This window comes from Biomphalaria glabrata, chromosome 10, assembly GCF_947242115.1.
Source record: "Biomphalaria glabrata chromosome 10, xgBioGlab47.1, whole genome shotgun sequence".
Classification (NCBI taxonomy): Eukaryota; Metazoa; Mollusca; class Gastropoda; family Planorbidae; genus Biomphalaria; species Biomphalaria glabrata.
Window position 1 is genome coordinate 27,852,162 of NC_074720.1, and position 22,066 is coordinate 27,874,227.

The window sequence follows — 22,066 nt, forward strand, 5'->3', positions numbered from 1 at the left end:
CCCAGCGTCTTTCTGTCTTTGTCCAACAGTACACTCGTACGCACCACAAGCACTTGTGCTAGGCAGGGTCACAGCTATACACACACATATACGCACAGCACTAGGCTCTATTGTGAGGTATTTGTTTCTCTAGACACGCTAGCTCAAGTAGAGAGATTGCTGGAATCAATTATTTGGCCTATAATGAAGTCACCAGGACAATAAAAATTTGAGTGTTTCACACATTTCTTTTCGCTAAAGATTTTTTTTTCACTCTATATATGTGTTTCATCTGTGCTGGGTCGCAGCTAGGGCTGCGATCCCACTGGAAATACTACATTGCTCAATCTTCAGACTCGAAGACAAGCCTTATTATTACTATTATGTGTGTTTAACTGAAGTTGGGCTGTTTTTTTTTCTGTAGAGATGTGTTGTTATTTTCTCTTAAGATGTGTGTTCTCACTAAAAAGTAAAATATTTATGGTACACATAAAGACCTGTACATTTTATAAAACTAGGAAATGGTTAAGACTACATTCACTTTGTTTAAATCTAAAATCAAGAAACTTTCTTGATAGCAATAAATGGTCAGATTGTAGTAGGACAGATTGCTTCAATGGGGGACCTCAAAGATTGTTACATGGATACTTTCTATCATTTTGAAGAAAGAGCATAGGATAATTTGCATTACAAGTGGCCGCATATCTCCAATAGCTTAGGGTTTTATCAACAATCTGACTAGCACTTACTCCTGACAACAATCAGACTGGCTGGAACTTACTCCTGATAACAATCAGACAGGCTAGAACTTAGTATAGACACTTTTAATGGTTTAATGGTTTTGTTTCCATGTTTAGATTTCTGCATAGCTAAAAAAAAAATTCTCAAAAAAAAAAAAAAACAATACATACGCTTTTGTGTTCCGTGATGTTTATTAAAATTAGGTGCAAGAAAGAGAATCATTAGTTTCATGTTACACGTAGAAATGGAAAGTACATTATCAAGCAAGTTAATTGGTCTGCTGCCATGAAAAACAACGTAATACTGGTAGCTGGAAGCTTTGAGATTCATGGATTAGAGGTATCACTTGACTTCTGCCAAAAAGTATTAATCCTGGTTGGCTGCTTTTTCATGTGGTATGCGATCCGAGCTGTCGTTATGATAGACCACGGTTCTGATCCCGCCTTCTGCCATGGCGGCTAACAATTGCATTATATTCTGAACCCCTTTGTCCCTTGGTAGTTGAGAAGAAGTCTGTGGTTAAATAAGTGTCTGTAGTAAGGATTTAGTTAAACCGAGACTTGCTGCTCTGTCAAAATAAAGATGAATAATATATTAAAATGTTATTAAGTACATAACTTTAGCTGAATGACTACAATAACAATTAGAAACAGTTTTGTTTTATTAAGCCGTAACAAAGCATGCTCTACAATTATCGTAGATTTAAAATAGAAAACAAAAATATGCTCAAAGGGATATTACTGTAATCACAAAATTAGAAAAAGTAATATATAGTTATGCATGTTTATCTGACGTAGTAATCTAATAGTTTTGAACTTAAAGAATAACTTTGATGTCCTAAATATGCCTTGAATAAATTGTAATTCTTCAATTATTCAGAATTAACATTTGATGAAGAGATACGACTCTACCGCGCGTGCACTAGCTGTTAACTCGTTAACCGTAGTTTCTGTCAGTGGCGTAGCATCCATGGCTCGAGGAAGCTCAATGAGCCCGGGCCCACGACATTTAAAGCCCACAGCCTGTGGCGAAAAAACAATGGAGATTGAGCCCATAACTCATGGCCATTTTGGGCCCTCGTGAGAACTTTTGAGGATGATACCAAATAAACTGCACTTTTGTCAAGGCAGATACAAAAATAAATGAAATAAAATCTCCCTCAAAATGTCCTGAACGTTACACCAAACTTTATATTCACTTCACAACGTTACCTCATTGCTTTAGCAGTTAAGCTAGTGTTCGTGCATTGTCTGCTTAGACTTGCTTTGATGTCAGGAACTGCTTTTATCATGTCAGGGGCGTAGTTAAGGATTTGGGGGCCCGGTGGGATTAACCTCTTTGGGGGCCCCTTGCATTTTGATATTGGAAATCATGACATCAGATAATGTACGCAAAAATATATAAGCCCAAAATCTAATTGGTACAGTACATCAGTAAAAGTAACCAAAAATAATCATTAAGACTCTTTTAATGAATAATACCGCTGTTTATCGGCTAAATAATGCACAAGTGACAAATCTCCATTGATATCGCTTCACGTCGTGCATCCTGTGCAGCAAAGACATCTATAACATCATCTACATCGATTTTTTCTAGTATTTGTGATTTCACTGACACTAAAGCCGTGATAAGCCTTTCTTGCGTCATTGTGCTCCTGAGATAGTTTTTGATGAACTTGATCTTTGAGAATAATCTCTCACATGACGCATTGGAAGTGGCATGAGGTAGCAGTATTCGGAGGAGGTTGCAATGTCATTACCATATGAAGCCTGCTTCCTCAATATGTCTATTTGTGATTTTATTACTGGTTTGTTGACGAAAAGTGCTCTTGTACAAATGACATCATTGAACGAGTGATTTACCTTTATTTCATCATTCAAACAGAAAAAGTAACACAGTTTGTCATCATTCAACAGGTGTCTTGGTTCAAGAAGAAACCTGAACGTGTCCATTTTCTTTCCAGCCTTTGAAATCTGCCCTTCATCTCCATATGAAATCTGTCCAGCACTTCTGTCGCAACACGTTTGAATTGCAGTTCTATTGACAGTCCTACATTAGAATTCAACTCCCCATCAAGTCATTTCTTTCTTCTGGTTGTTTTGATTACAGGGAATCCATAGTATTCACTACCTTCTTTTGCTTTTTTTGATGGATTGGATTTTTGTCAGTTTTTCATTATTTTGCAGAAAGCATGAAAGGGTACTAATTTCTTCAGCAGCTTCCCAGACTTTTGTAGTTTCTTCTGAACTATATTAATTGGGCACAGGAGCTTTGACCAGAATTCCAGATAGCCATCAATTCGTAATTTTCCACTGCATGAAGAAGATTCTGTGTACTGCTTCTATCGTCCATTCTTTTAGTTCTTGAATTAGAAAGTTTCTCCAACAGCTTGATGAGTTTGTCGAGATTCAAGGAAACTGACGACTTAGCTTCTTCTCTTGTATTACTCTTTTTTTTTTAAACTCGCGGCTTCATCTTCTCTCAGTTTGGCCCATCTCTGAAGTTAATTTGAAAAAAAAAAGTTGAACAATTCATGTACAGTTAAAAAAAAGATGACCATTGTTAGATCTATCTCAGCAGAATGAAAAGCTGCCAGGTTGAGAGAGTGATTATCACAGTTCAGAAATGTTGCCTTTGAATTTATGTCTAACAGACGTATCCGCAGGCCAGACAGACGGCCACTCATTGTGGCTGCTTTATCATAGGTTTAACCTCTGCGGCACGCTGTTTTGTAGCCCCACTCTGGTCATGGGGAAAGTTCCCATAGAAAGAATAACATTTTTTTATATTTCACAAATAAAAAATATGGTCATGATCGTGAAATTTCCTCTGACGAAGAGACATACATTTAGTTGTTGTTTTTTTTTCATTTTCCCACCTTTGTAATTCACTCTTTTATCACTCTATAAGAACAGTTGTTTTGTGGTTTTTTTAATTTAGAAAAACATGTGTCCATTGGATTGAGGAAAGATTAATAGAGGGGTAATAACTCGAGTGTGAAGTTTAATTCTGAAACTATAGACGCCAAACCCGAATAATGGACAATTCTAGCATTATTAAGAATAACTATTGGATCTGTTATACCCGATTCTGTAAATGTTTCTTCAAGGTTAAATAGCGTAACCTTAAAATACTCGCCATTTAAATCTATTATTAGTAAAGGTAACAAGATACCTGGAATTCGCTGTATATCATACAGTTTTATTCGTGGTAACAAAGAGAGAAATATTCTTTGTTCTTGCTGCAAGCACATGTTTGATCTCTTTTAAAAGGAAAATAAATCGGCAACAAATCTATTAAAGATATGCATTTTAAAATGTAAAACTAACTTTTAAAAAACAACTTTGACGTCTGTGGGAAAAAAATATTTTTTAAAATGTCAACAAAGTCAACGTACTGATAGACCTAGATCTAGGTTTAGTCTTTGTTATAAATTTTGTCCATAAATGTTGAAAAAGAAGACACCCGTTGACACTATTTGTCAATCAAATATATTAATTTATGTATTTACAAACAAATTTCGGACAACCATTTGCCCCCCCCCCCCAACAAGTGGGGGCCCGGGGATCTTCAAATTCTCCCCCCCCCCAACTTTCTTAGCTACGACACTGCATTGCCTTTATTTTGTTATGGTGAGAAGCCCTAATCATGCAATGGTGGTGACAAGTGTTGCCAGCATTTTTTTTAACTCTTCAATTAGTTATATTTTAGATCTAACATTAATATTTATATTACCTTTCATTAGAGTTTATTATTCATGTGTAGCTGAATGTAACTATCAGGCTGAAATTGTTTTGAAGATCCATTCTCCGAGCGTGGAGATTCGAAGCATGTCACTTTGACAAACGTCTGTGAATCATGAAAGTGGGTTCTTCCCCCTGAGAATGGTTTTGGAAACATGATAGTAAACAAATATTTAGTTATTTTTTAACAACTCTAGTGTACTGCGCCTTTACACTCATTTAAATCAAATACAGAGATAAATAAATAAATATATTATAGTAACTAAAAAAGGTGACACACATACAGACTATTACTATGATATACTTTACAACAAGGATAATAAAAGATGGAGTTAGTGGCCTTATACATATCAAGATAATGAAGATGTTATGTTCATTACTGTGTATATGACTTTCGTTCTGTATTCCTGCCTCATTGACAGATTCTTTTGGAACTGTTTCTTGGTTATAATCAATTTCCTCATAGACCGGTTCTAGGGAAGTAATCGATGACATATAAACACATATGTAAGTTTTGTAACTTTGTAAATAATGAGCTGTAGATGTCAGGAGGATGCGTTTCTGCAGAGAAAAATGCAAGAAAACGCTTTAGGGCGTCGGAGATTGAGAAACAGTCTTATTTTATTCTCATATATCGAATATATATATATATATATATATATATATATATATATATATATGCTGTACGCACGTTTATGCATAGGGTTAGGGTTTACTGGGCGTTAGGGTTAGATTTGGAAAAAAATCGCTCCCCCCCCCACTCCAAAGTTCTGGATCCGCCAGTGATAGAAACAGATACAGAAATAGAGCCAGAGAGAGAGAAAGACAGACAGAGAAATAGATAGAAACAGATACAGAAATAGAGCCAGAGAGAAAGACAGACAGAGAAATAGATAGAAACAGATACAGAAATAGAGCCAGAGAGAAAGACAGACAGAGAAATAGATAGAAACAGATACAGAAATAGAGCCAGAGAGAAAGACAGACAGAGAAATAGATAGAAACAGATACAGAAATAGAGCCAGAGAGAAAGACAGACAGAGAAATAGAGCCAGAGAGAAAGACAGACAGAGAAATAGATAGAAACAGATACAGAAATAGAGCCAGAGAGAAAGACAGAGAAATGGATAGAAAGAGGTACAGAAATAGAGCCAGAGAGAAAGACAGACAGAGAAATAGATAGAAACAGATACAGAAATAGAGCCAGAGAGAAAGACAGACAGAGAAATTGAGAGAGGGAAAGAGCGAGGAAGAGAAAAATAGGAAAATGGAGAGAAAGATTTAAAAAGAAAGAGAATAAGAGAGATTATGGGCGAGAACGAGAAGGATAAAGAGAAAGAGAGACAGAAGAAAGAGAGAGAGAAAGACAGAATGAGAGTAATAGAGAAAGAGAGAAACTGTAAGGGACGCACAATGGAATAGAAAAAGAGAGAGAGAGAGCAGAGAGATACTGTCAATTTATTGAGCCTGTGATTGAATACTCACATTGCTGCGTATTTGTATCCGGTACCTAATTAATAGACATAGAAAAAGTTCTATAATTACAAATATTAGGAAAATTTAAAAAAAAAAAAAAAACATGACCAAAGCTTCAAATAGATAAAACGCATTCCGTTTTTTTTTTAAATATAATTTCAGAATACACGCATCTTCATTGAGCAATCGTAAATAGTTTTGATACTTACCAATCAGTCCTAACATTTATACACATTCAAGAACCTATATAACGTCCTTCAAAAATTATCTTAAAACAATCACATCATTATAAAACACAGTTACAAAGACAGTTTACAAACTCAAAATCGGCCTCCGAAGTGGTCCACCCAGGCAGGTAAAAGGCAGGTTTCAATATTTTCAGAAAGAATATCAGAATGAAATTCTATCAAAGACGAATGACAGAGAAGAATGGAGAAAGAAGGTTGGCAGATCTTGTGTTGTGCCCCAGTGGTCCAGCAGACCAAATGATAGGTGAAAGTGAATGTGAATTTAGATGTGAACCTGACCTAACTGATGTCTTATAATGAATATCTAATTGATCTAATTGTTTTGTAAAGGGTCAATCTCTTATTCAAATCCTCAAGAAAAAAACATTTCCGTAAAAAAAAATATTTCCTTTAGTTAAGTGTGTTGTCATCATAGAGTGGCACTGCAGTTCACGCGATAATATGAAAAACTACTTATTAATTGTTGTTATAAATTATAACTTATATGCATACTAAATAGATATTTTCTCTTTAAAAAAAAGTAAACATTTTTTTGTGTTTAAATTTAGTAGTTAGTATGACGGAACTTATTTAACTTACAAAAAAGAAATGTAAAACAAAATTGACAAAAAATCTAAAACCATTACCATAAATGTGTAAAAAAATATTGTAGATAGGTACATTCTCTATTAAAGAGCATTTAATGTTATACAGAATTAATAGTATATAGTTGTTAAAAGCTTAAAACCTTTGGCCACATTACAAGATCTACGGGGCTCGCAAAGACCTCCCTTCAGGGAACAGGGCAAGAGGAAGAGGCTGACAGAAAAAGCGATGGGAGGACAACATTAAAGAATGGACAGGCCTGCCATTGAGAGAGGTCCTAAACAAGGCAAAAAAAAGGGAAGAATGGAGAAAGAAGGTCGACACATCATGTCAGGTGCCCCAACGGTCCAACAGACTAAGGGATAGGTAAAGGTAAAGTTGTAAAAGTTGTGTATTTTTATGAAAAACTGCTTGCATAAGTGAATACAAAAATTAGATTTTGCACTTTTAGAAAAGAAAAAAGTAGCCGTTGCATCAGAACTTTGAATGGTTTAAATATTATGATGTCGGAGTTGCACTACCTTTTATAGTTTGCGAGATCTAAACGGGATGGACGGACGTACAGACATTCCACACAAAACTAATAGCGTCATTTCCCCTTTCGGGGGCAGCTAAAAAAAAGTCAAGCAAATCAATTAGAAAAGAATTATCATTCAAAGACATCAGACATCAATGTGAAATGCATTTTGTAGTCGTATAGTCTATCTTTATAAACACATAAGGACAACACTGATTTTTATTGTTAAGTATTTTAATATATTATTCAATGTTGTTGTTTTTTACTAACAAGTACTAATAATTCACCTTTTCTGCGATTTCTACATAGTATTCCCAAGGTAACGATAATCACTAGCAGTAGTAACAGACCAGCAGCTCCCAGGAAATACTGGATGTGATTTGTGTCGTCTGCTATTACACAATCAAAACAATTAAATTGAAAGAAACAGATTAAACAATTTTCACGAGTATAAAGATTATTGTTTGTATCGCCTATTTATTTAAACCTTAAAAAATTATCAGCTGAACAAACGCGGATGCTCAATCTATTCTATTTAATATTTTTAATAGACAACTATTAGGTGTTAGATGTTAAACAATGATGCTAGTACAGACATTTATCATAGAATTCAAGACCTTGAAAAATTCTGAATATAAAATAAAAGTTTTAATTTAAAGAAAGAAGTTAGCTGCTGATTGATGGTAAGTTTACTAGAGAAAAAAAGCATAACTTATAGATACTTTTGCTTTAAACCTTCAACGGGAGTGATAACGCCCCCGCGGGACGGGCGATGTCATGAAAATAGTGGGCGCTGGGAGCCAAAGGAGTGGTAGGGGGGCTCTGGGCAAAATAAGGGGGCTCTATTTGGTTATCGGGAGTCAAAAAGAAAAAATGGAGGTGTTCTGAAACAAAATTCTACGTTCATTGTTTAACAATAAATATTCTACCATTATTTGCTAACAAAGTCAGTAACCATTGCATCTAATTCAAAACTTTTGGCTGTTTCTCTCTAAATGGCAAGAATACAAAGTGAAGCCACGCTGCTCTGTGTCATAGACATTCTGAAATAAGGCTGTGAACAAACGGATGCAGACCAAGTGAGAAATAAGAAGCATGCTGTGACAACGTTTGCAAACTGATCAAATGTAGTTGTCTATGATAAAAAAAAACACTATACAAATCTGCTCTTGATATGTTAGACTAGACTACCTTACAAGAAACATGTTCCGCAGGACACCGGTGTGGGCTGTCAAGAGTTATCTTTTACTTATCGACATTTACGGTTACTCTGACATCTGTTCCGAATGGGGTATGATTGCATGCCAAAGTCGATCTTTTTGACGAGCTTTAAGGAGGGCGACTTAAAAGAAGTCCAGTACCCCCCCCCCCCACACACACACACACACACAGCCGAAAGCGCTATATAGCAACTGGCGGCATATTGTCCATGAAAGATATAACTGGAAAGCTATCACAAAGGTCCTGAGATATACATTTGAGACCCAAAGAAATCCCTTGCCTAAAATATGCACGGACAACAGCTTTATCTGTACCAGACGTGACAACTGGTCGCTACTAGTTCTGCGTGGTCGCTTGAATTATTGTACTCAGCATTAATCCATTAATCGAAGACAACGTCTTAATTCATGCATTTCAATTGTTGGTTAAGTCGACTTTATTTCTAGCCAACAGCCCCAAGAAGAGGACCAGAAAGTGGCAAAAAATATAGTTGGAAGATACATCCATGACTGACCACAGTTCACCTCGTCACTGTTGTCCAGACAATCTTTTACTCCATTGCATCTTAAGTTTCTAGATAAACAGGTTCCATCCTCACAGCGGTCTACTCCTGCATTGCAGACAGCTGAATTAAAATAAAAAAATGTAGTGAGATTGTTATATTTTATACGTTTTGCAGGGAATGACAAAATTGTGTACATATTTAGCTTATTGTGATATTAAAAGATCAGGACCATTACAAAGAAATATTAGAATACACTAATGTGTGGACAGTTTGGTAAATATACAAGTCCAGCTCTGGTATGGGAAAGAAATTGAACAGAAGAATGCTCAGAGTAAATATGAAATCAAATAAACTTACTACAGTTTTCATCGCTGTTATCTGGACAGTCCTTGTAGCCGTCACATTTTTTATTGTGGTTGATGCATCTAAGACCTGTGTTACATAGCCACGATGTACTTTTACAAGTCTCTGTTGTCAAATGAAAATAAAACCCAAACAGAATTAAACGTGGATGACATCAGTGACACTGAGGCCCGCTGTATTAAATATAAAACATCCTCACCACAATACCGCTCATCACTTTCATCTCCACAATCGTCATCACCATCACATTTGTGTCGACTCTTGATGCATTTTCTGTTGTCACATTGCCACGAGCCCGCTTGACAGACCGCTGTGTTCAATGGGAGAAAAAAGTGAGCTTAGTGTCAGAGAGTCACTCAGTATTTGTTTCACGAGATTTGTTACTTGTACAAATAAGTTATTGCAAGCCAAAACATGAGTTTAATCTTTTTAATATTGTCCTTTTATCTACTAATGGTAAAATTTAGTCAGTAGTGGCATTACAAGAATACAATGAAATTTAAATTTCTTAGACAAGTGTTTATTCATTTCTAGTTGACTCCTCTAAATGACATCTATATGAAATTATCAGTAAGTTCTACTATAATGATTTCAACAGCACAATGTTATAATGTTTGCTCTGTTACGATCTTGTAAGTTATTTTCAACATTTTAATTTATTTCACATCGTGCGTCTCATAAAGTGATCTCCAAAGAAAATTCGCTGCCGAGGACAGACGCAGACGGCGAAAAGAAAATCTAATTCGACTACCGGCTAACAATGGTTATACTTGCCCTGGATGTGACAAAATATGTATGTCAAAGCAGGGGCTGCGTAGCCACGGGAAATACTGCATTCCTCACTTATCTTCGGACTCGACGACAAGCATTATTAAAGTGATCTATTTCCTTTGCAACTTTTCATGTGACTAAAGAGGCTAATTCTAGATACACAACTGCGATCACGGGTTGGGTATTTGTAATCACCAGGGTGTTCAGAATTCCTACGTCTAGTGAGTTCGCTATATGCGAACAAGTATCTTTCCTTTATTCTTGCCCTACATGTGGATCTATCAAGGGCTTCATGTCGTGCTTGCATACACCATAATATCTTAGGAATGGAAGACCTGTAGCTATACTGCCTTGTATTAGATAATCATACATTATATCTTTTGGGCGTCAACCTTGAGCATTATGTGAACATGTCTAAGCCAGACAAGGCATCTACCGTTGATAACAGTGCGGATGTACTGAAACCCTGTTCTTTGAAGGGCTTCCTCGAGGGTTATTTTGTATTAACACTTATTTTAAGAATCTGCCTTCAACATCGGAGCTGGAAGATATTAAGCTTCTTTTTTACCAAGAATAGGTTGACCATGTTTCACTACCACATAGCAGAGTGCTCATCAAACAGGTCCAGTAAACTAGGGCTTTGTTATTGATAGTCAGCAAAGTATTGTTCCAAGTATTGTGCCTTTGATAATGATGTTCAGTAGTCTTGTGATGGAACAAAGGTAACTCAAATGAACTCGAATGGTCAACTATTTCTAGAAGTTTTTCATAAATGGTCACGTGTAGCGTGGTGCTTGTGTTTCAAACTAGTATTTTGGTTTTGCTTCGATAAATTTTTAAAGCCAAACTTCTGGCATGCAGCTATCTGGCAATTAGTAACTGAAGCTGGGTTACAGATTCATATTCAGCAACAATAGCTGCATCGTTAGCGTAAAGGAATTGCCTAATTAAATCATTTATAGGTTTGGTTTCGTCACTCAATCTGGATCTTATCCTGTATGATACATACGTTACTTCAAAAAAGAAGATGATTACGTCCTACGCGTCATGCATCTAGTCATGCATATCAACCAATGAATAAATTTCTGCCAAGTCACTTGTTTGATTAGAAAACGTCTAGCATGGCAGCATTATTTTGTGTTTCTTATATATGATGTTTCAATGCGAGGAAATGATGAATATATAGATATTACTCTTTACTCTCATATATAAAGGGGCTAATTTTGACCAGGAAACTAGCCATGAATCTCTTGTCATCTATTTACTCGACCTTCAAGATAAAAAACTTTTTTTGACAGTAATACCAACTGCATTGGCCACCAAGGGGTGCGTGGTCTCAACATATATTCTTCACCATTTCCTTTCATTTAGATTGCTGTATTGTATGGATGTATGCATGTAACGTGTGACACTCTTTCAAAACTATGAACAAATATTTGTGTTGAGGATTATAGAAATAGTTTTACAACAAGAACGTGTGTGACTTACTGCAGTTCTGTTCATCACTATCATCACCACAGTCGTCGTCCCCGTTACACCTGTCGTCATTGTTGATGCATTTCTTGGTCATGCACCGCCACACTCCTGGCTGACAATCATCTGGAGAACAGAAGAACAAGACCTTTAGAACAATATATATATATATATAATACTACCCAAAGCATTGTCTCATGCTGTCTTTAAGAAAACATGTTCGTTCTAAGTAACAGTTAAGCAGACACTTTCCAATAACTTAATTTAACTAAACGCAAGATTTTTTGGTGAATTAATTAATAATCTCTTTTCGTAAGTCATTTGACAAATCTGCCGACATGTTTGATGTTACCTAGTTAAGCTTTTTTATTTAATTAGAGGAATCGATGATAATTTCAACAGTTTTCAAGAACTTATTGGCCGTAACCGTCAATCTAAGTAAGAACCAGATGTTTAGACATATTTCAGTAATCAAAGTCATTCTAGAATATCATTCAAATTTATTTTTAGAATTCCTAACATAAAACCCTCAATGACTGGCAGAGCTACTGGAACTGTCATCTTGCTTTTAAAAAATTCCGATTGTCCTCTTCTGAGTAGTTTTAAGATATCATAGCTGTATACACCAAGAGGCTCTGAGAGTGGAAATTTCCAGCATGTTATGGATATCAGTTGAGAAATGTTTGAATAAAATTAGTAATTAATAATTAGTATCAATTAGAAGAGTATTCAGGGAAAATTGCAATTTGTTACATCCTTTATTGTGCGTTAACTTTCTAGAGAAAAAGGTCTCAGAAGATTTTGAAAACTGAAAAATATTGCTGAAGTTTGTTATATATATTTGGACTGTATGTGAAACTGTTCTTTTATTCAAAACTGCTAACAGTGTACATAAATTAATATTAGTCTATAGGCCAACTAGAAATAATAAACTTCAGATAATTCTAAAATATAAATGCAAACTAAAAAATATTAACAAAGTAATGTGTGTTTTTTTTCAATTCCCTTCCCCTACAACAAACTCATATTTACCAATGAACAATTTTAAAGGACTGTAAAGTTTAAAAAAAAAATTCTGAATTAGAATTGCAAAAAATTAGCGCATTATAGACCAAATAGAGTGACTCACCAAATAAGTAGGACGGCAGATAATGACAGGCAATGGAAGAGAGAATAAAATAAAGTAACTGAAAGCTCTTCACAGTAGTATCGTCAAGAGATGCAAGTCATATCGTCAAGACATGTAAGTCATATCTTCAAGAGATGTAAGTCATATCTTCAAGAGATGTAAGTCATATCGTCAAGACATGTAAGTCATATCGTCAAGACATGTAAGTCATATCTTCAAGAGATGTAAGTCATATCGTCAAGACATGTAAGTCATATCTTCAAGAGGTTTAAGTCATATCGTCAAGAGATGTAAGTCATATCTTCAAGAGATGTAAGTCATATCTTCAAGAGATGTAAGTCATATCTTAAAGAGATGTAGGTCATATCGTCAAGACATGTAAGTAATATCGTCAAGACATGTAAGTAATATCGTCAAGAGATGTAAGTCATATCGTCAAGAGATGTAAGTCATATCGTCAAGAGATGTAAGTCATGTCGTCAAGAGATGTAAGTCATATCGTCAAGAGATGTAAGTCATATCGTCAAGAGATGTAAGTCATAACTTCAAGGGATGTAAGTCATATCGTCAAGAGATGTAAGTCATATCGTCAAAAGATGTAAGTCATATCTTCAAGAGATGTAAGTCATATCGTCAAGAGATGTAAGTCATAACTTCAAGGGATGTAACTCATATCTTACTGCAGTTTATTTCATCGCTTTCATCTTTATCACCACAATCGTTGTCTCCATTACATCTGTATTGATGCTTGATACATTTCCCATTGTTACATAACCAGGCTGCAGGCTTGCAGGAAGCTGTAAACAAAATAAAGGGTTGTTTTTTTTTTTTATTTTTCTTATTTGCTAACTATACAAGTATTTTATTTATACCAATCAACATTGATGCAGACACTCATTTTATTTTACGCTAGAACTCTGTGTACTTTTTGTGTATTTCTGAGTAGTTTATTTCTAGCTTGTGTTTCTGTATTTGTTTCAAAGTATGATTCAAGGATCTCTTTAGTTTCTGGGTTTTTTTTCTCGAGTTTTTAATGTAAAAGAAATAAATAATAAAAAATACTTTATAAAAAACAAACAAATCTTATATTACGTGAATTATTGTATCAGTTGGTTTGGATCAGTCATGTTAGTATCCTCTGTACATAGACATAATAAATCTCTGAGATTAGAAATATTTGTATCAATTGTTTTTGTTTAGCTTTCCCAATTCGCTGTGATCCTGACACTTGTCTGGACCAGTTGGGAAAGGGTGGGGGGGTGGTGGGGGGGGGGAAAGAAAATGGGGGGGGGGGGATCTTGGTGAATGTCTACATGATCGTTTTTTAAATGTAAGAAAGAAATGTTCACTCAAGATTAGTCCTCAAGGGAACTAATTCAACTTATACCACCACATTTGTCAAGTAAGATTTCTTTCTTATCTTATCTTATCTTATATAATACAGACGTTACTTCAAAAAAGAAGATGATTACGTCCAACGCGTCATGCATTTAGTCATGCATATTAACCAATGACTTAAATTCAGCCAAGTCACTGGTTTTCCTGGCTAGCTCAGGCAACCCATTCCATGCTCTAATAGCACTAGGGAAGAAGGAGTGTTTGTACAAATTTGTCCTAGCATATGGGACGAGGAATGTGCCTTTATCTTTGTGTCTTTCAGAGTATTTTATTAAATTTTGTTTTTGTATTTGAAGATTATATGCAATTTGGTAAATCATTTATGTAAATTAAAAATAGTAGTGGACCCAATACTGTTCCTTGTGGTACACCTGAGTTTACTGTTATCGGTGTTGATTTAGAGCCATTTATTATTACAGTTTGTTCTCTCCCTATCAGAAAATCTTTAATCCACTGATGCAGTGAACCATTAATGCCGAAATATTTTAATTTTTTAAGCAAACTATGGTGGTGTACTTTGTCAAAAGCCTTAGAAAAATCTAGTAAGATAGCATCTATTTGTTCACTATTATCTAAACCTTTTGAAAAATCATCAATTAGTCCTATTAGTTGTGTTTCACATGATCTATATTTCCTAAAGCCATGTTGGTATGGTGTGAGGACATTATGTTTGTCTAAGTGGTTTATGATGTTGCTACATATTATGTGTTCTAGGATTTTACATGTGATGCTGGTAAGTGATACTGGTCTGTAGTTTCCTGGGTCAGATTTTTCTCCTTTTTTAAATAGGGGGGTGACATTAGCTTCTTTCCAGTCCTTTGGTACTCTGCCCTGGTTAAGTGAAGCCTGAAAGAGTATTTTGAACACTGGGGCTAGCTCATTGCTTAGTTCTTTGAGTAATCTAGCTGGAATACCATCAGGTCCAGAAGCTTTATTTGGTTTGGTGTTGGCTAATAGTTTTTGAATTCCATTTTCTTGTACTACTATATCTTCTATGTTGTTTACTTGGTTCAAATTCAGTAATATGTCTTTGTCTCCTGGGGCTGAGAATGCTGATGCAAAGTATTTGTTTAGGATGTTTGCTTTAGTTTCATTATCATTATGTATTATGTTATGTTCATCTTTTAATGGCGCTATGCCTGTTGTTTCCATTTTCTTAGACTTAATGTATGACCATAGGTTTTTGTTGTTATCTTTAGATATTACATTGTTTATGTATTCACTCTGCAGCTGTCTGCTTACTTTTTGGGTTAAGTGTTTAATTTTTATATACTTTTTGTAAACTCTTTCTGCATTAGTTTCTTTAAATTTTTTATATAGGTTTACCTTCTGTTTACAAAGCTTCTTTAGTCTATTATTAAACCAGCATTTATCTATTTTGTTTGATGTGTATTTAGTTGGTATATGATTTTCTATAATGCTTTTAAGATGGTTTTTAATGAAATTCCAGAGGTCATCGACTGGTTGGTTAATGCCTTTTTCTAATAAGAATGTTTGTTGAAAGTTTAGTGCAGCTTGGTGTAGTTGTGTCAGGTTACATTTATTCCAGAGTAAGATTTTTCTTTTGGGTTTTGTATTGGCTACTACTTTTATCTGACTGTGTATTTTTATGATCTCATGGTCTGATAGACCAGGGATAATTTCATAATCAACTACTAATCCAGGTCTGTTGGTTAAGAAGAGATCTAATGTGTTGTTTAATCTAGTTGGCTTTTTAATGATTTGATCTAAACTTAGGTTGTGTAAAATTTCTATGAAAAGCTCATTTATGTTCTCAAAGTTTTGGTGTTTATCTATGGTTAGTGTTTTCCAATTTATATCAGGTAGGTTGAAATCACCCATAATCCAAAAAACTGCATTTTTATTTGTCTCTTTAAGTGTAGTAATCTGATTACATAGTTCCTGCATGTATTCTAAACTAGAATTTGGTGGTCTGTAAATGCTGCCTATTATTAGGGATGTTGAGGTGGTATTAATTTTACAAAATGTTGATTCTACATTTTTTGAGTTAGGTAAGGTAATTTCTTCTGCTATAAGAGTGTTTTTTATTGCTAAAAGAACTCCTCCATGATTATCAGCCCTATCTTTTCTAAAAATTTCATAATTACTATTGAAAATTTCTGCATTATAAATTTCAGGATGTAGCCAAGTTTCTGTTCCTGCAATTATGTCTGGTTTCTCACATTCTAATAAAATTTCTTAGTTTGCTATTTTGTTCCTAATGCTTTGAAAATTTATAACTAAGGTTTTAAGGTATTTTGGTATTACTTCTTTAGTAGGTTTGTTTAGTGAGGCTGTTGTATTAATTTTAGTAGATTTAGGTTTAACAGGAGTGGATCTGGCTAGTGGTTGGTGAGTTTGGTTCAGGATGGTGTTTAGGATGTTGTATGGGTTCTCTTGTTCAAAATACCAAACATTCTTGTTTTGTCAGGCAAATGAAATAATTATGCAAAATTTCGACTTAATACAATCTTGGGTGTGGGAGAAATAACGTGTACAAACCTTTCGACAGACAGATACAGTGATTTTATAAAATCTTTGCAATAAAAAGATGCTTCAATGAACTAAGCGATTTGATAGATGCCATCAGGAAACAAAACTAAAGTCAATGAACAAATGACCACCAACCAAATTTATTGAACTATTGACCTGACGCAGAGACCAAACAAATCTAATGACCTGATGTAGAGACCAAACAAATTTATTGAACTAATGACCTGACATAGAGACCAACCAAATTTATTGAACTAATGACATGACGTAGAGACCAACCAAATGTATTGAACTAATGACCTGATGTAGAGACCAACCAAATTGATGGAACTAATGACCTGATGTAGAGACCAACCAAATTTATTGAACTAATGACCTGATGTAGAGACCAACCAAATTTATTGAACTAATGACCTGATGTAGAGACCAACCAAATTTATTGAACTAATGACCTGATGTAGAGACCAACCAAATTTATTGAACTAATGACCTGGCGTAGAGACCAACCAAATTTATTGAACTAATGACCTGATGTAGAGACCAACCAAATTTATTGAACTAATGACCTGATGTAGAGACCAACTAAATTTTTTGAACTAATGACCTGACGTAGAGACCAGCCAAATTTATTGAACTAATGACCTGACGCAGAGACCAACCAAATTTATTGAACTAATGACCTGATGTATAGACCAACCAAATTGATGGAACTAATGACCTGACGCAGAGACCAACCAAATTTATTGAACCAATGACCGGATGTGTAGACCAACCGAATTTATTGAACTAATGACCTGACATAGAGACCAACAAAATTTATTGAACTAATGACCTGACGCAGAGACCAACCAAATTTATTGAACTAATGACCTGATGTAGAGACCAATCAAATTGATGGAACTAATGACCTGACGTAGAGACCAACCAAATTTATTGAACTAATGACCTGATGTGGAGACCAACCAAATTTATTGAACTAATGACCTGACGTAAAGACCAACCAAATTTATTGAACTAATGACCTGACGTAGAGACCAACCAAATTTATTGAACTAATGACCTGACATAGAGACCAACCAAATTTATTGAACTAATGACCTGACGTAGAGACCAACCAAATTTATTGAACTAATGACCTGACGTAGAGACCAACCAAATTTATTGAACTAATGACCAACCAAATGTTTTGTTAACACTTACAGCAATATTCTTCATCGCTTCCATCCAAGCAGTCGATGTAACCGTTACATCTCCAGTTGGTGCCAATACATTGACCACTCCTACAAGTCCAGGCCAGTTCAGAACACTTAGCTGTAAGAGAAGAAGTCACACGATATAAATTATATTTACGCCAAATCAGACAATTAGTACTTCTAAACAACTATATTTTTAAAAAATCTTAGCAGTAATTTAAAGTAGCAATGTATAATTTTAAAGCAGAATAAATAAATAAGACGTCTATGATGTATACAAATGTATTTGATATTATATTAAAATTAGTTTTCGATTGACACTCGGACCTATTACTTAAATCAAATTTAATGTTAGCTTAGACGTCATACTTACTGCAATTAACCTCGTCACTTTGGTCGCCACAATTACTTCCGCCATCACACCTGTACTTGTTCAATATACACCTGCCATTAGCACACCTAAACGTACTGGAAGAGCAACTAACTAGGAAGTGAAAGAATATATAAATAGAGACCAGAGCAGTCGACAACTGGAAAGTAAAAGAATATAGAAATAGAGACCAGAGCAGTCGACAACTGGAAAGTAAAAGAATATAGAAATAGAGACCAGAGCAGTCGACAACTGGAAAGAAGAGTTGTAGGTTCTGTGTTGATTAGAGAGTATCAAGGATTTAATTCTTTTAGTCACGTGAGAGTTTGTAAACTAGTGAAAAGTGAAAGGACACAAGATATATATATCCAGAGAGAGATAGAGTACACCAGTCATATTCACATTATAAATATATAGGATAACAAATGTACTGAAATACAATTCCAACAATACCGAACAAAAATACAATACAGATATAAAATATTATTTTTCGTTATTGTATATTTACAAACAGATTGATTGTTAACCCAAGCCCTGACGATGTTTTGATACCAAGTAATAGTTAGCTTGGCTTGAGAATTCTTTTTTTTTTAAGAGAAAATATTTTTAGATATATTCAGTATGCTTAACGTTTTACTTAGGTTTGAATGCACTGTAGTCTAGTCAAGTCTAATCTTGTCTAGTCTAGTCTAATCCGAAGATTATGAGGAATGCAGTATTTTCTAGTTTAAAAAAAAGATAGAGTGTCTATATCTGTCTAGTCTAGTCTAGTATAATCATATATAGTGTAGTGTAGTCTAACTTGTCCAGCCTAGTCTCGTCCACTCCAGCTTAGTGAAGTCCAGTCTATCTATTATTTCACTCACCACAACCGGCTTCATCACTGTGATCCTTGCAATCTTTAAAACCGTCACACCGGTCACTCAGAGGTATGCAGTCACCATCCTTGCATCGCCAGGTATAGGTAGAACAGGTAGCTATGAGGGAATAGTTTAGTAACATTGTGCATTGAATGTTAGGAATACGTGAATAAAACAGAAGCTTAATAAACAAATATGGTTAAGTAGAACTAGAAATTAAGGTTATCGGTTAGCCATACGCTCCATGGAGCCAATGCTTCTCGTTGTGCCATGTTTCTCCCTCAAAAGTTACGGTTCGTGTGCTTTTCATCCCCAGGTCCAAAGGTTTAGGGCTCGCTCCCCATTGATCTTGTACAAACAACATGCTTCACTACATTCAAGAAGAACATTACGATCTATCTGTTCAAAACTTTATTCGATTACTTTGTCCTTTTAACTCTTTGTGTTTATGTCTGTCATGGAGCCTACGTTATTTTATTTATACATTAAATTTTTACCCATAGGAAATAGAAGCTGGATAGAGGGCAAAGCCTGCGAACACCAAGATCCAAGGCAAAGCAGGCATTTGATTGGAATCAGCAAGGAAAGAGAAAGGTGGGCAGGCCAAGCAAGAGGTCGGTCATCAGCACGGCTGGGGATACTGGAATGACATGAAGAAATCTGCAAAGAGTTGGGTTGAGAGGTTGTAGCCCTGCGATGTCTGGTGATTTCACAGGAATAAGGAAGGCCAGCCATTTATCAAAAGTGTGCAGGAGATTTTAATGGTGTGTGATGTTGTCTACAATCAATGTACACAAAGATCAACGCATCTCGAATTTTACGTTGAAGAGTTTTAATTATATCTCGGAAAGTTTTTTGTACATGTGATTGCATGAAAATAAACAAGTCAACGGACAGTATAGCCACAACCTGCGAATAAGATTTACAGTTATTTAAATATTACTTTTGTTAGTTGTTTGTAAACTTTATTATGCATGAATAATTGTACTTTCTTTTTTTGATGCTATTTATTTCAGCAGCAAGGAGCCAAATGTAGAATTACTAAGAGATCTTTTTTCATCGTTATCGGTGATTGACCTGACTCACATTTTATTGAAAGGATTGAACAGCAGTGTTGTTGACGTAACTAGAACGTAAAGAATAACATCTTGTTAATCCAGCAGTTCTCAAACTGTGGGCCGAGACCACCACCCCTCCCATCGGTGAAATGGCGTACTGAAAACAACGTTTAAAATATTAGCGCATAGTAATCATCTTCTCTTTTAAAGTAACGTCTGTATTTTATAAGATAAGACAGTTAGTATACAAGTCAGTGTAAAACGCGCAGTGAAATAGCAATTCGCGACGCTCTAACTTATTCAAGGCAATCCTATCAGACTTTTATAAAGAGTTTGGTGAGTCTGAAATATAAACAAAAACTTTTTTGTATAGAAGTTATTTAAAAAAACTATTTAAGAGAGGAAAATGAAATATTTAATTACAAAATAAACATTAGTCTGCTTTAAAGAACCTTTTAGTGAAACTATTCTGTTCAGCAGACAATTAGGTTCGTTAATCTCGCTCGCCCTATGCTTAGCCATAGGTCATAATCTTATTTTTAGTTGGTCAGTTGGTCCAATTTCAAAACTAGAAAAAGCTATTTGAAAATCTCACTTCAGGATATTTTACAACTTATACAATTTCGAAAGCGAACCGTTTTTGTTTTTTTTTATTTTATTGTTCCTAAAAATAACTTATTTGCACTATTTTTTAAGAGTATTTATCAAATGTAAAAATAAAGGGAGAGAGAAACAATAATAAGATTGGGGGGGGGGTATTATTTTGTATATTTTTCATAAGATTATGCAAAAGGTTTTGTTATTTCCTTACTTATATATATATATATATATATATATATATATGTGTTGTGTTTTCTGTTATGCGAGCTACTGACATGTGACGAAATATCTTTAAATTTAAATTATATTTTATAGGAAGAATGGATTCTGTATGTACGCAATACACATAATTTATACATTTAAAAAAATAAGCAAGATTAATAGGCAGTGTTCCATTTCTGTATTAGTATTGCAACAATGTTCTAGCCATTTGGTCATCTAACTAAAAGAAAAAGAAAGGACTTCTTCCACATGGAATAAATGAGAGAATTCCTTGGGTTAACCTTCAATTTTACATCCGTTAGGCCCGACTCTCTGTTAGTCTTAGCTCTTTAAGCTTAGCTCATTGAATGCCTATGAATATGAAGAATGTAATAAGTAATAATAATAATAATAATATAATAATAGTAACAGTAAGAAAGTGAATTACTACATATATTAAACGTACTAAAATATAATTATTAATACTAATTCTTTACATACTTAACTTTGTTGAGCCAGTGTGTATCAACACAAGACACCATAGTGCCAACCTTTTGCTGTAGATTCCAAGCATTCTCGAGTTCAGTATAAATGTATCTAATCTTTAAAAATAGAGAATAGGAGAAATCAATGGCAGAAAGAATTAAAATGCTCCTAAAATGCGTCCACGTCATGTGACCCAGATCCTGTGTGTCAACAGTGTGTGTCTAGCGGTGCATACAGAAGGAATATGACACATGCCCTTTTCAAACCAAGAACCTACATACTATGCAATGAGAACATATATTCCCGATCAGTAACCCAGCTTTTGTGTTTCATTTCGGGTTTTCATTACAAAGTTGATAACAACTCCCTCTGTGTGTCTAAAAGTTTGAACACGTTATTTCTCCGACACCCAATCTCGGATCAATCAAAAGTATTTCAAATAAAGACGTTGTTTCATCTTGCAAGTAGCAACTTTTAAAATGTTTTCTCGAGAGTTGTCTGCAGCAATGTTGGATCACAACTTTTAAAAATGTTTTCTCAAGAGTTGTCTGCAGCAATGTTGGATCACAACTTTTAAAATGTTTTCTCAAGAGTTGTCTGCAGCAATGTTGGCTCACAACTTTTAAAATGTTATCTCAAGAGTTGTCTGCAGCAAT

The 22,066-nt window shown here is 34.8% G+C and overlaps 1 protein-coding gene and 1 long non-coding RNA gene across 5 annotated transcripts; both read right to left on the minus strand.

Moving 5' to 3' along the window:
• Positions 1–882: 882 nt before the first annotated feature.
• LOC129928507 (uncharacterized) lies at positions 883–4,986 on the minus strand. The gene is made up of 3 exons (XR_008780015.1): positions 4,844–4,986; positions 4,456–4,598; positions 883–3,982 (listed from the first exon to the last, which is right to left on the minus strand). It is a non-coding gene; the product is annotated as an uncharacterized LOC129928507 (long non-coding RNA).
• Positions 4,987–5,399: 413 nt separating this feature from the next.
• Positions 5,400–21,827, minus strand: LOC106061522 (very low-density lipoprotein receptor-like). Of its 4 annotated transcripts, XM_056045263.1 has the most exons (11): positions 21,426–21,826; positions 19,072–19,182; positions 18,209–18,319; positions 17,843–17,953; positions 13,432–13,548; positions 11,638–11,748; positions 9,578–9,688; positions 9,373–9,483; positions 9,025–9,135; positions 7,577–7,681; positions 5,400–5,973 (listed from the first exon to the last, which is right to left on the minus strand). In XM_056045263.1, exons 1-11 carry the CDS (start codon positions 21,496–21,498, stop codon positions 5,945–5,947), a joined length of 1,101 nt encoding a protein of 366 aa, XP_055901238.1. In that variant the 5' UTR covers positions 21,499–21,826; the 3' UTR covers positions 5,400–5,944. The 4 variants fall into 4 exon arrangements, with proteins under 4 accessions (XP_055901238.1, XP_055901237.1, XP_055901236.1 ...); XM_056045262.1 differs by having other exon boundaries at positions 5,400–7,678; positions 21,426–21,827; XM_056045261.1 differs by having other exon boundaries at positions 5,400–7,681; positions 21,426–21,827.
• Positions 21,828–22,066: the final 239 nt, after the last annotated feature.

Excerpts from the sequence above, each read along its gene's own strand:
- LOC106061522 (XM_056045261.1), bottom strand. The coding sequence starts at position 21,498 with ATGCTTGGAATCTACAGCAAAAGGTTGGCACTATGGTGTCTTGTGTTG. Across the intron at positions 17,954-18,208 it reads AAGTGACGAGGTTAATTGCA|CTAAGTGTTCTGAACTGGCC; the intron begins GTAAGTATGACG and ends CTTCTCTTACAG. Across the intron at positions 13,549-17,842 it reads AAGCGATGAAGAATATTGCT|CTTCCTGCAAGCCTGCAGCC; the intron begins GTAAGTGTTAAC and ends TTTTGTTTACAG.